General features: G+C 32.7%; 3 protein-coding genes across 3 annotated transcripts; all 3 read right to left on the bottom strand.

Annotated features, from left to right (window-relative positions):
* Positions 1–867: 867 nt before the first annotated feature.
* LOC110730415 (serine/threonine-protein phosphatase 7 long form homolog) lies at positions 868–2,076 on the bottom strand. Its single transcript, XM_021910222.1, has 2 exons — positions 1,629–2,076; positions 868–1,547 (listed from the first exon to the last, which is right to left on the bottom strand). The coding sequence occupies exons 1-2, from the start codon at positions 2,058–2,060 to the stop codon at positions 1,104–1,106; spliced, it is 876 nt and encodes a 291-aa protein (XP_021765914.1). The 5' UTR covers positions 2,061–2,076; the 3' UTR covers positions 868–1,103.
* LOC110732474 lies at positions 2,061–4,094 on the bottom strand. Its single transcript, XM_021912421.1, has 2 exons — positions 3,563–4,094; positions 2,061–2,989 (listed from the first exon to the last, which is right to left on the bottom strand). Exon 2 carries the CDS (start codon positions 2,979–2,981, stop codon positions 2,061–2,063), a length of 921 nt encoding a protein of 306 aa, XP_021768113.1. The 5' UTR covers positions 2,982–2,989; positions 3,563–4,094.
* A 1,981-nt stretch (positions 4,095–6,075) lies between these two features.
* On the bottom strand, positions 6,076–12,554 carry LOC110730407 (aldose reductase-like). Its single transcript, XM_021910214.1, has 8 exons — positions 12,308–12,554; positions 9,243–9,293; positions 8,012–8,085; positions 7,549–7,636; positions 7,252–7,458; positions 7,059–7,130; positions 6,545–6,787; positions 6,076–6,383 (listed from the first exon to the last, which is right to left on the bottom strand). Exons 1-8 carry the CDS (start codon positions 12,449–12,451, stop codon positions 6,294–6,296), a joined length of 969 nt encoding a protein of 322 aa, XP_021765906.1. The 5' UTR covers positions 12,452–12,554; the 3' UTR covers positions 6,076–6,293.
* Between the last annotated feature and the right edge of the window lie 695 nt (positions 12,555–13,249).

The raw sequence follows: 13,249 nt of genomic DNA, 5'->3' as shown, positions 1-13,249 counted from the left end.
TATGAAAAGTTTATTACATAAAAAACAAAGGTAGTGAAAAAAAAAAACCTATTGTCATCATCATAACAATTTGGCGGGAAAATTTTTAATGTCAGAGTGACATGTGTACAATTTAGAGAATGGATAATGTCAGCAATGTCTTGTTTTAATATTAGTTAATAGATTCGGGGTTTTATTTACTGTTTGCTACGGGTTACTCCGCATTTGTTATTCAATACCCTTTTTTTGCTACGAAGTAGGTAAAAACATAAACTCTAGGTCAATCTGGCTTAGGTACTCTGTATTTGTAATTGATGCAAATCTACTATAAAAAAAAAAGTTTTTTCTAAGTTATGCCCCCGTGGTTATTGAAGTTGTGTCCATTTTTGTAAAATTTACAAGACATGTCCTCCAAGTCTCCAACTTAAGGTGTTTATTCAACCGTATCCTTTGACGTTAACCCAACATTAGTAGTTGTGTTAACCGTTAATTACCCCACTTTAGAGAAACAATTCACGCCCAACTTGGGTTAGAGTTATATAAGGGGATTAACATTAAGAGCTCTTTCCCAAATTAAAGTCAAGAAGAACCGCAATTCCCAAATTGCAGCCAAAGTTTTAAGTTTTCCCATTCTACCGTCCACGTAAGCACTGGTTAAAAAACCGGTTTTTTTTTTTTTCCGGTCCAGGGTAAACCGCTACTTGAAGTAGCGGTTTCTTTGCAATAAACCGCCACTTCAAGTAGCGGTTTCTTAGTTTAAAACCGCTACTTGAAGTAGCGGTTTGTTTACAAAAAACCGCTATTTTATGTAGCGGTTTATTTTGGAAAACCGCTACTTCAAGTAGCGGTTTACTTTGAAAAACCGCTACTTGAAGTAGCGGTTTACCCTGGACTGGTTTTTTTTTCAAACTTGCATAATCACTCAAAAAAAAAACCTGCAAGTTGTGTACCTGTAAAACATGAGATATATAGCATATTTTCAACACAACCACCATAAATAACAAGTTTATGAAGATCTAAGGAAGTCGAAATTGCAAAGTCGAATATTTTTCAATTGATTAAATATAACAAAATCCAATTCTAAGCATTTACAAAAAAAATTAGTTTAGTTCCAAAATATACACTTAGCTCGGGCGTTGCTTCTTCCCATGAGGTGACGATGAAGATGATGCAGCTGTCTCCTCTGGAATGTCATCCAGGCCAACTCCAACCCCAGACGTAGTGTTGCTACGCCGTCGGTTTCTCTGATACTGGCGATGCACTAGTGGAGGAGATGTCATGATAGTATGCTGAGAAGGAGTCGGTGGACGGAAGGCACGTGCTGAATGGCCTCCACGATGAGGTGGTGGTCTGATCGGCATAGTGTGCACAGTAGAAGATGAAGACGTGGACGGTCGAGGCTGCTGAATAAGGTGTGACTGCCCCACCCTAGACAAGGTTTGGCCACAAAATGATGTAAAACCCTGCATCGTCTGTATGGCAAATGGTATAGCCGTCTCTGGTGGCAAGTGGGAGATGGTCTCAGTAGCTCCCGATAGCTGGACGTGCAAATCAGCAAATGCATGTGCCTACATTTAAGTGTAGTTTTAATGTTAGTAAAATGAAATCAAAAACGTAAGAACTAGATTGAAATGAAGTGAAGTTCATACAAGCAGGAGGTCAGAGGTAGCTGGCTGGTAATGACTCGGGGGGCGCTCCTGCGAAGGTGGAGTAATGACCAGTCTCGTGATGCGACGGTACCAAGCCATGTACTCTGTCATGGCCGGGGAAGAAGTCCCAGTGAACGGGTATCCCTGGACGACTAATGCCTCTCGTCGACTCCACTCGTGTACATGGTCCGAATGCCGAATCTCCCAATTACGCTGTCCCCTTCGATCCTTCCTGTGTAGAGCAACGTCCGTGTCTACATCCTGTGGGATCGGCTGGTCTAACCCGAACTGACGAAGGACTCGGTCTGGGAGGTGGAACTCAACGACGTCAAAGCATATCAGAGGTGCCCGTGAACGCCAAATGTGCATGTCTGAGCGACAAATCTCCGGAAGTCGATCCATCACCGCCTCAGTATATGGCTGCCAAATCATCTAATTCCCAAAACAAGTATGTTCTTTCCTCTTGCACTCAACAACATATTTCTCTGGCTCTGCCTCCACAACTCGAATTGTTTGATTTCTAGCTATGGAGTAAGATTTCACAGCATCTTTCAGTTGTTGCAATGAGTCAAACTGCTGACCAACCTCAAATTCTCCCCCATTGTTATATGTCTCATTTCCTAACCAAGACATCCATGAGTTATTCAAACGAGGATCAACTTGCGCCACTTCATTGAAGTCTGAAGTGGGGGCGCTTCCTTTAATTGCCTTATCACGAGCTTCAATTACCTCTTCATCATCATCTTCATCAGTGTCATTCATCTCTGCATCGCCAAATACATCAACATTGTTTGGGTCAAGAGAATCAAGAATGCCTTGTGGTTGTGTGCTTGTCGAGGTTCCAACATTAGGCGATGAGGCCGGAGACCTAAACTGTGAGAGATGGTCATTGACATAATGTGGATCAACAAGCATTCTTGTGAATGACCCTATGCCCACACTTTGAACACCAGTGGAAAACGGTTGATCCACACTACCAAAAAAATCCATCCCCGGAAAGGAACCAGTGTTAGTTTGCACAACTGGCTCCTTTGGAACTTGTTCAATGAACAATTGCATTGCAACAGAAGAACTCTGAGTCACAGCAATCCACATAGCTCTAACAGCGTTGTCGTCATTTAACGGAATTGCAACATATGCCCCAGCCATAGGATAACGCATAACCACCTTCAACTCCACACCTCTAGGATCAACACTCAATTCTTCATATAGCTTGTTCAGAACTTGTGAATATGTCATCGCAGAATGTACAAACACAAATTTTTTATTCCCACCCCTATACGTTATATCGCTATCTTTGTGGACAATTTCTCCACCCCAATAGCAATATAGAGGGTAGTTCGGAACCTCCATGTTTCATTCTAGAAAAGACCATTATTAATCAAAGATATTAGATTGCAAAAATTCATTAACAGTGTGGCAATGTCCTAACATCAAGCAAGCAAACTACACAATTATAGCAACCTAAACTGAGCTATGAAGGTCTTAATACCTCTTGAAGCTCAACATGGGCATAAGTCATGACTACATGTACTTTGAGCTCATGTACTTTGTGTATAGAAGCTCTATTTTCACTTTCAAAATCAGCAATTATAGCAACCTAAACTGAGTAATGTGATCGAAACCATTAATAATTCTACAAGGGTTATATGTAAGGTAAGTAAATCAACAACAACAACCAAAACCAACCACAAACATACATACAATTCTGAAACTCAATAACAACAACAATAAACAAGAACACTAACAACAACAACACAACCAAAACCGAAACTCAATAACAACAACAATAAACAAGAACACTAACAACAACAACACAACCAAAACCAACAACAACAACACATACATACAATTCTGAAACTCAATAACAACAACAAACTCAATAACAACAACAAACCCAATAACTGAATACAAAAAATAATTAGGGCACTTACCACAAACAAGAAGATCAGCACGTTTCTTCTGAAATTAGCGAAGCCGACCACTAAAGTCGAACCCTCGGCGTCAACAGCGGCGGCCTTCGTTGCTGAGGAATGCTCCGGCGGCGTCGGTGGATTCCTTGGCTGCGCCGGCTTCCGTTGAAGGAGGTGTGATTTTGGTGGAAGGCGTGGATGGGATTTTGGTGAGAAGACGAAAATGAAAGAGGAAAGTGAAATCAGGAAATTATACCTGCTAGAAAACCGCTACTTGAAGTAGCGGTTTATTAAACAAAAACCGCTACTTGAAGTAGCGGTTTATTAAAAAGAAACCGCTACCTGAAGTAGCGGTTTATTAGTAAAAACCGCTACTTCAGGTAGCGGTTTTGCTGTAGACCGGATTTAAAATTTCTTCCCCCTGAACCGGTGACGTGGACGGTACTTTGGGAATTCTTAAAACTTTGGCTGCAATTTGGGAATTGCGGTTCTTCTTGACTTTAATTTGGGAAAGAGCTCTAACATTAATCATTTTTTCTACATTTTCTCATATACTTTTTCTTCATTCTTCTAAAAGCAACCATTAATGTGTCTAGTACTTGGTGTACTTCTTCTTCTTCTTTATTTATTTATTTTTTTCTCATCCGCTTCTTATTAATTCCCATTTTTTTTACAATCACTAATGTACGAGTTAACGTTAGTAGGTACAATTGATTAAACACCTTAAGTTGGAGGACACAACTTGTAATTTTAAAAAAGCAGGAGTACAACTTAGAAACTTAACAACCTTAAGGGCATAGCTTAGAAAAACTCAAAAAATAAAATAAAAAAATTTCTCATCCGCTTCTTATTAATTCCCATTTTTTTTTTACAATCACTAATGTACGAGTTAACGTTAGTGGGTACAATTGATTAAACACCTTAAGTTGGAGGACACAACTTGTAATTTTAAAAAAGCATGAGTACAACTTAGAAACTTAACAACCTTAAGGGCATAGCTTAGAAAAAATCAAAAAAAAAATAAAAAATAAAAAAATCAATTTTATTAGGGGTAAATACAAGTTGATTTTTGAGATTAACAATTTTTAATTTTTTTATCACATGTCATTTTCGTAAATAAATAAATTATTTTTATCTTAGGACCACACTGTAATAATGACTGGATAAAGTTGTTGATTTATTTACCAAAATGTTCTGCGATAAACGTTTTTTGTTTATCATAGAGATTAACCAGGGTTTCCTCTATTATTAGTCTATCTATTCTTTTACTTTTATTTTTGCATTTCTAGCTCCTTTGTTACAACGAGAATACATTAATTGAAAATTACATCTTCAGTGCTTTATCTTGACGGTTTAAGAGATCACTCCATTTTTTATTGTATTCCACTTTCAATTGAATATCTATTGTGTAGGCTGAGGGGAGACTATGGTATTCACCTAAAAAGACATTACCCCTCTTAGGTTATACTATAATATTAAATAAAAAAGGGTAAAAAATAATTTATCCAATCATATTCTATTACAATTAAGTAACTTTCAAAATCAAATACTTAATAATTTTATAAATTTCCAATTAATAATTTTTTACTTTTTATTAATTTTTGGGTCTTTATAAGTTTTTTTTCGTTTATAAGAAACTTTATTAAGCAGTAATTAAAAAATAATAAATGAAGTAATGGTTAACTTTAATATATGTAACAACAAAAACAAATGGTCAAAGTTTTATGATAAATAATCTATAGCGTCAATTATTATGAAATAAATGGAGTGAATCTTACTAATGTTAATAGTAATCATGTTTGGTGAAAAGCTGAAAGCTGAAAAGGTGAATCCAATCGTGTTAACTTATTTTGACTAATTAATTATTTTATTAATTGATTTGACTAATTGATTGTATATTAACGGTTGCATAAAGATGGTATTTGATAAATAACTTATTTTTTTAAATTGTTTGAGTACACAAATTAAATGACTAGTAAGGACATTGACATACTTTATTGTGGTAAAGTAAAGATATAATAGTCCTTTCACCGTAAAAATGTTTTGAAGACACCTTTCACCGTAATATACTAGCTAATTAAGTATAAATAAGCTCCTCCAAATAATAACTTATGGAAAATGAGTTTATTTGATGGAATAATAAGCTTTTGAATCAACTCCCCACCAAACACCCCAACTAGCTTATTACAGTAGTCAAATTAACTAGTTAATATTGGTCAAATTAACTAATTTTGTCTCAATTAGCTCGCTTTTTACCAATCACCTACTATATACAATATACTACTTTCGTTTCAAATTATTTGCAAAAATAAGATATTTTCTACTCGACTACTCATACTTTACGTCAAATCGTTATAAATAGTTTAAAACAAAGGTAGTATACTAGTATCATTGTAGTCAAAGGTCAAATTTACGCATTTAAATCATTTCATGCATCTCAAGTTTGACTATGTTTAATTGTGTTAATTTAAAATGGAGAGGGTGTAGAAAAGAAAAGAAAAAGTTTAGAGAAAGAGTCTCCAAGTGTACCTACATTCAAATATTCAATTATTAATTGGTTTTATCTCATTAAAGATTGTGAGTGTACTTACATGTTCAACAACATATATCACATTTTATTGCAATGCATATAAACCCGCAAAAATTGAATGTCGCTTATTAGCTCCATGACTCTCTTCTAGATGAACTCATGCATATGAACAATTAACTTAAAGTTTAGAGGGTATTTAAGGAAACAGAAAAAGTCGATGCTCTAATCTTCATGGTCCCATAAATCAGCAACACTCTTAAATGGTCCATCACGCTTGTTAACAAACAGAGCTTCCCCATCCAACTCACGCTTCTGTACAATTCACAAATATTGATCATTATTAGATGAAGTATCCTAGAGATATATTGAAAAATTTCTCTAATAATCATGTTTAAAGACTTTATATTGACAATTGACAATACCTTATAAAAAAAATTGGCAAAATGTATTACGAAGTATAATGTATATTGTACCTGGTTTTTAATGGTGCAAAGAGCTTCAAAATCTTGCTCGGGTATTACCCAATCGAAGACGTGAACATTCTCTTTGAGATGATCAGGGTTGGTTGATTTTGGTATAACACTGGTTCCTCGCTGTAAGGCCCATTTGACCAAAACCTGGCCAGGGCTCTTGTTCAACTTCATTGCCACCTTATCTACCACGGGATCATGCACCAGGTCTCGTCCTCCATCTTGTGACCCCAACGGTGAATATGCCTACCACCAACAAAAGACATGTAAATATGCACTTGCTTGGCTCCATTTCGAAATAATACATGTACGAATACAAATTTTGTGATTTCCAATTAAGTTGCTAACATGACACTCCACAAATATGTACAGTAATAGATTATGAATATGATCCAATAAGGTTGAAATCACAAACCTATTTATTGGATTAGCATATATACATTATACATCCCAAACATTAGGCCATTAGGGTGAGACAGGTTTTGCAATTAGTGAAAATCAATAGAACACTCCTTACCGTGACGTGTATGCTATTTTTCTTGCAAGTCTCGAGCATTTTGTCGTTCCTCCATCCCGGGTGCATTTCCACCTACAAAATTAACCTAATATTATCAATCCCCTAAGAATTATCAACACATATCTCTAGCTAATTATGTTGAATTGTTGAATATTTCAACCATACTACTTATATAAGCAAAGGTACTAATTACCTGGCAAACTGACGGCTTTATTTGAGCAATATCAAGCAGCTTGTTAAGCTTCTTGATTGTAAAATTACAAACACCAATGTCCCTAACAAGTTTTTCCTCCACGAGCTTTTCCATTTCCCTCCATACACCTTTCATGTCGAAATCCGTTACCTCCCCTGCCTTAGGTGGCCTACTAGCTCCATCTTTCAAGTGAAATGGCCAATGAATCTGCAAATTAATTACTCTAGTAGTATCAAATTTCATGATTTACAAATCCGTAGTGTAATAGTTGATTATCAAATGGGGCTGGTTAATTACAAGATAGAGGTCGAGATAGTCAAGCTGAAGTTCTCGAAGAGTATTGTTTATAGCAGGTCGAACACTTTCTGGAGATAAGTCAGTACACCTGCATGGTATCATGATACAATTAGCACTCCCCTTAGATTACTCCATGTGACTTATATATGTTCCATATTATGATATGATCACATAGATTTATATGTAAAGAAAAATGTAGCACGTGTACTGTGATCTTGTTAAAACCGCCTAAATATGAAATTCTATTATAGACCTATAGTATGTACTCTATACTTAATTTTTAACAATTTTACTTGTTGAAAACTAAAGATATTGATTGTTAAAAGTTATACATTTACATGCGTGATAGATAAGACTAAAGAAGTAATATATACGAGTAATAAAGATAACGGAGCTGAGGAAGTTAAAGACACTAGACCATATTGAAGGGAATTAAGTTTTTGGCTCAGAATTTTGAAGATACCATAGCTTTGAAGTGACAAAGATATGCTTCCTCTCTATGCCTGCATGCATGGCTGCTTTAAGTGCACGACCGACCTGGGGAAATTATAGATTGATAAAAGAATTTAAGTTGACATACTAGATTCACCTAATAACCTGCCACATGAACATGTGCATAAATAGCAAAGGTGTGATCTGAAAAGATTTTTTTTTTAAAAGGTATGGAAGAACAACTCTCCTCATAAGGAAAACACCTACTCCGTAATACAATATCATTATGATAGCACATAGTAGTATTGGTAGCTTTAATATGCACTTCGTATGTAATAGATAGGACAAAGTATAATAACAATATTCCAAATACTAAAAATAGCTAAAGAATCTTCATTGACTAAGCAAGCTTAGTAAATATGGTAGCCGTGGGGAGCTCAACTTGTGACCTAAGGTCACAATTCAAGTTTGAGTCCGCCATCTACATACTTATGCTAAGAAGTGGAGAATCCCTCTAAGAAATCGTTTGGTTAGATCTTTTGAAATGAATTGGAATGGAGTTAGATATTATTCCAACTATTTTTTTGTTTGGTTGAGTTTTTTAAATAATGGAATCTCATACCCAAGGAGTTCTAACTCTACCCTATACTTATAGAATCTCATACCTACCTCTCCCCCCGATCAAGATTCACAATTCATTCTATTAATAAAGTATAGAATTCATTATAACAATAAATCCAAACAACTTTACACTAGTATAGGTTTTAAAGATTCCATACCAATCCATTTTAATACAATGAACCACACCCTCTTATAGGGATCCTCAAGACAGGTTGGGAGCCAGCCGAAATTATATACTTTAAAAAAAATTAAAAAATTAACGTATCAAAATACATGTAAAAAGGGTGGGAGTTTAAACCTTAGCCCCAACCTTTTAATCCAAGATCCAATACTATAACTCCCTTTGTCTCACTAAGTTAGCCTTGTACATCTTCATTTATTCATTTTTGTCTTATTTAGTTTGCCTAATCATGGAAAAAAAAATCTATATTTTGCCCCTAACCGGCATATATACCCTTTTCAAAAGAGAAAGAGATAAAAACAAAGAAAAAATAAAAAATCACATCGATCCTCACACATTTCCTTTTAAAAAACCTTTTAAACAACTCATTTTGGGGCAATTTTAGTAGGAAGAAAGAATATGTAATATGTATCATATTGATTGTAACATTGATAATAAAGCATGAATTTATAAACTTTACCTCTTCTTGTACACCATATTGTGCTGCTGTATCCACATGCATATAACCAGCCTACAGTAATAAAATTTACAAAACTCATAAGAGGTTTATAAGGAGTACTACACACACAGTATTCAAGCATAAACTAATTAACCAACTTTAGCTAATTTTCTAAACATCAATAAATAAATATATATACTAAAAGACACACCAGCAATGACACGTGTCATCTTCTAGCGTGTCCTTAGTTTTTTTTTTTTTTTTTTTTTTTTTTTTTTTTTTTTTTTTTTGTAAATATCTATAAATAAAATTGTTGTTTTTTAGGCAATGATAACTTAAATGATACCATTCAATTTGTAAGGAAAATATTATATTTTTCATGTAATATCTTACTTATTATAAAATCCTTATATTTAAGTAACTAATTTTGTGCCCGTGCCCGGGTTGTTTATTAAATTTAAGATAAATTTTTTATTTATATGCTAGATTTTAAAACATATCATTAATATAAACAATTATATACACAAATAAATTATACACATCAATCAGTTAGTTGTTACCTATACCTACGTGGCATGACACTTATGAAAAATTGGAATGCCATATCTCGTGCCCTGGCTAATTGTACGGACGTTTTGTTATATTGTGTGACTTGATTAATCGTACAACTTTGTATATTTAATAATGACTAAATTATATTTTATGTCAATTGATAAAATATATAATAAATAGATTTATTTTGAAGTACTCTTTAAATCAAATTTTATAACATATAAAACATAAATTTATAAGATAATTATTAATGAGAGTTATAATCTAATTTTATAATCTATGGCGAAAAATTGAAACGCCAAGTGTCACTGTCTCTTGTTGGCTAAAAGTTAAGCTTTATATATTAGTTATATGGTATGATGAATATGTTAGCTAAAATATGTATGATTTCTACTTACATAAAAATAAAATTGGTTAGGATAATTTTTACAAAAATTCGATCTCCTTTGTTATAGCTTATGACGCAAGCTTGAGTATCTTTTATTTTTATTTTTTCTTGGTGAGAAAGTGGGCCAAGCCCAGAGGTTAAGTATCTTATTAAAAGATAGTGATGTAGCTTCACTATCTTTTAATGTACCTATCTTTTAATATGATTCAATCATCAATAATAACATAATACTAAAACAGACACCGGGAATGACACATGTCACTTCCTGGTGTCGTTTTTTCCCTCCAAAAATCATTTTACAAAAATAATGTTATTCTAACTTTATTTTTCTTTTTATATCTTTTTAACTGACAACTTATTTAAGACAATAAATTTATATATTATAATACCAATTAAAGATTCTTATTACTAATATTAATATTATTTGTTTAAAATGATTTTTTTTTTTCTGATCAATTACACACAAATGGATTTAATTTATAGTATGAAATAATAAAAACATTTTTACGTTATATTGCATCAAAATGACTTTAACACAGAAATCTATAACTATAACTATATATTACATTAAAGGAGAAACCAAGAATGACATGTGTCATGTCCTTTATTTTTTAAAAATTTCCCTCCAAGATAATTTTTTTTTCCAAAGCTTCTTAAAGAATATTCAATACTATGAAATTATATTTCCTTTACTATTTGGTAATTATATTCCATTTATCCACATTCAACAAAAATATTATTCTTTTATTTAATACTATGCAATAATATTTTCTTAAGTATAACTTTGTGACGTAATCTATAATTATTTATATTAGTCGTGCATGTAATACCCCCACGATTTTCTATAGTATGATATAATTTCATTTTTATTTTTGTAATTACGAATTTTTCATCTTATTTCGCATGCAATTAGATAATTTTTATAATTAAATATATTGTTAAACTAATAATAAATAGTGAAAATTACCGTACATGGCACGAGATCATCTAGTTATCTTATTAAAAGATAGTTACATCATATTAATTAACGGTATTATTTTCTGATTAAGCAAGTGTTACTTCATTTGTGATTTTGACTTGCCAAATTCTTGTTTCCAATATGTTTTTTTTTTATTTTTTATATATCTTTCCCTTATTTTCTAATAATTAAAATTTATATTAACATTAATGATCTATCGACCAATAGCTATCTAAACCATATTAGCATATACTTCATATATACTACATATGATATCTGCCATTTTCTGGTAAAATTTTAATCCATCAAAAAATTCCATTTTTTTAATATATTTGTTTGTCCATTTTTTTAATATATTTGTTTGTCCTTTTTTTTTAAAAAAAAAGATAACATATACTTCATGAATGTGCTTAATTTTATTTATAAATCACATACAAGCACTTCATGAAGGTGCTTAATTCTATTTATAAATCAGATACAAGCATTGATCCAAGTGTTGTTTTTACGGTGCAAAATCCAAACGTTTTGGAGCACTTAAAAGAGAGTGATTTCCATGAATATTGTTAAAAGAAATCAAAATTCCACAATTACACTATATTTTATAAAAATTCCCTATATATCGTCCATGTCATCTATCCTATTTAAATATAATTTTATTTTTTTTAGGGATGTAGAGCAAAACCGCTAATTGAATTAGCGATTTTACTTTATATAAAACCGCTAATTCAATTAGCGGTTTATTTGAGTAAAAAATCACCTTACAAAAAATTGTGGGTTTAATATAAAATTAGCGGTTTTATGCAAGGTAAAATTGCTAATTCAATTAGCGGTTTTTATGTAGGGTCAATTACGGTTCTGCTTTTAACTAGGAAAAAAAAAATCATATTTTTAGAGGTTGGATACGTGGATGGTATATAGGGAATTCTGATAAAAAGTGGAACAATTGAGGAATTTTGAATTCTTTTAGCCACATCCATGGAAATCGATCCTTTTAAAAGATGTTGATACTCAAAGTTGTGCATTGGCAGAAAATATGTGTTATTTAATATTATTTAAGTTAATTATAAATAACTTTAAAATAACCGTGCATGACACGGGATCTAAACTAGTATAGACATATAGTCGAATGTTGCAAGTATTTAAAAACGCACATACCATAATAACTTTATCACAACTTTAACATGATACCTCGGCGATGGCAGTGAAGACAGAGCTTCTAGCTTGAGAAGCAGATTTCCAAGTACCCAATCCCACCGCCGGTATTTTATGGCCGCTCACAAGCGGGAAGTACTCCATTTCTTGGTCATGAGCCGTAAATGTTGCCTGAGCCATCACTAATTGCAAGATTTGCTCGACCAAATTGAAATTAAAATGGTATTTCTTGACACTCTAATTTCTACCTAATAATCACTTTCAAGTTTCAATGTATAATTGGCTGACTTCACTTAGCTAACTCATAGATTCATATAAATCATACTCCGTACTACGTTTGACGGTTGTGTACATGTGGGAGTGTTGCATGCATTCATGTTGAACACGTCATTTTTTGAGGGGTCGTGTCATTTGCTAAGCACCATAGACCCAATTTAATCGATAAGATCAAAATTAGTGTGTGGACCGAACAATGTTCAGGGTCATTATTATAACTATTATATTGAGATATAATAAATATTATTAAAAAATAGAAGAACTAATACAAAAAATTATATAAAATAAACACCCTAATAAAGTTAGATATATAATTAAAAACATTATATATAAAAGTATAACTAAATGTTGGCTAAGATGATAAGTTTGATTGTGGATGATGTGGCACATTTCTACTATTTGAGAAAGGTGCAGTATCATGTGTCACGTAACATTGTTGATTATGAATGATATGACATGTTTTCAGCGTTTGAAAAATGTGCTACATGACACATATATTATTAAGGAACGCTTTTTAATAAATTAGTATCATCAATGATAGAAGTTATATCAAGTTATATGTAAATCTACATGTAAGTATGTAACCAAGCAAGTAGAACTATTTCGTATGGCATAACTTATTGTGTTTTTGTTACGGAATATATTATTATAATGTGCTTCATATTTGTAATGATATGTTTTGTTTATAATTGTTGTGTAGTT

The sequence above is a fragment of the Chenopodium quinoa genome, unplaced genomic scaffold, assembly GCF_001683475.1.
Source record: "Chenopodium quinoa cultivar QQ74 unplaced genomic scaffold, ASM168347v1, whole genome shotgun sequence".
NCBI classification, from domain to species: domain Eukaryota; kingdom Viridiplantae; phylum Streptophyta; class Magnoliopsida; order Caryophyllales; family Amaranthaceae; genus Chenopodium; species Chenopodium quinoa.
The sequence above is the reverse complement of the archived record's forward strand: the minus strand, read 5'-3'. Positions and strand labels throughout refer to the sequence as shown.

Coding starts and splice junctions, on each gene's coding strand:
- LOC110730415 (XM_021910222.1), bottom strand. CDS start 2,060: ATGATTTGGCAGCCATATACTGAGGCGGTGATGGATCGACTTCCGGAG. Junction 1,548..1,628: donor CTACCTCTGACCTCCTGCTT/GTATGAACTTCA, acceptor ACTTAAATGTAG/GCACATGCATTTGCTGATTT.
- LOC110732474 (XM_021912421.1), bottom strand. CDS start 2,981: ATGGAGGTTCCGAACTACCCTCTATATTGCTATTGGGGTGGAGAAATT.
- LOC110730407 (XM_021910214.1), bottom strand. CDS start 12,451: ATGGCTCAGGCAACATTTACGGCTCATGACCAAGAAATGGAGTACTTC. Junction 6,788..7,058: donor AAAATAGCATACACGTCACG/GTAAGGAGTGTT, acceptor TGTTGGTGGTAG/GCATATTCACCGTTGGGGTC. Junction 6,384..6,544: donor TTTGCACCATTAAAAACCAG/GTACAATATACA, acceptor TGAATTGTACAG/AAGCGTGAGTTGGATGGGGA.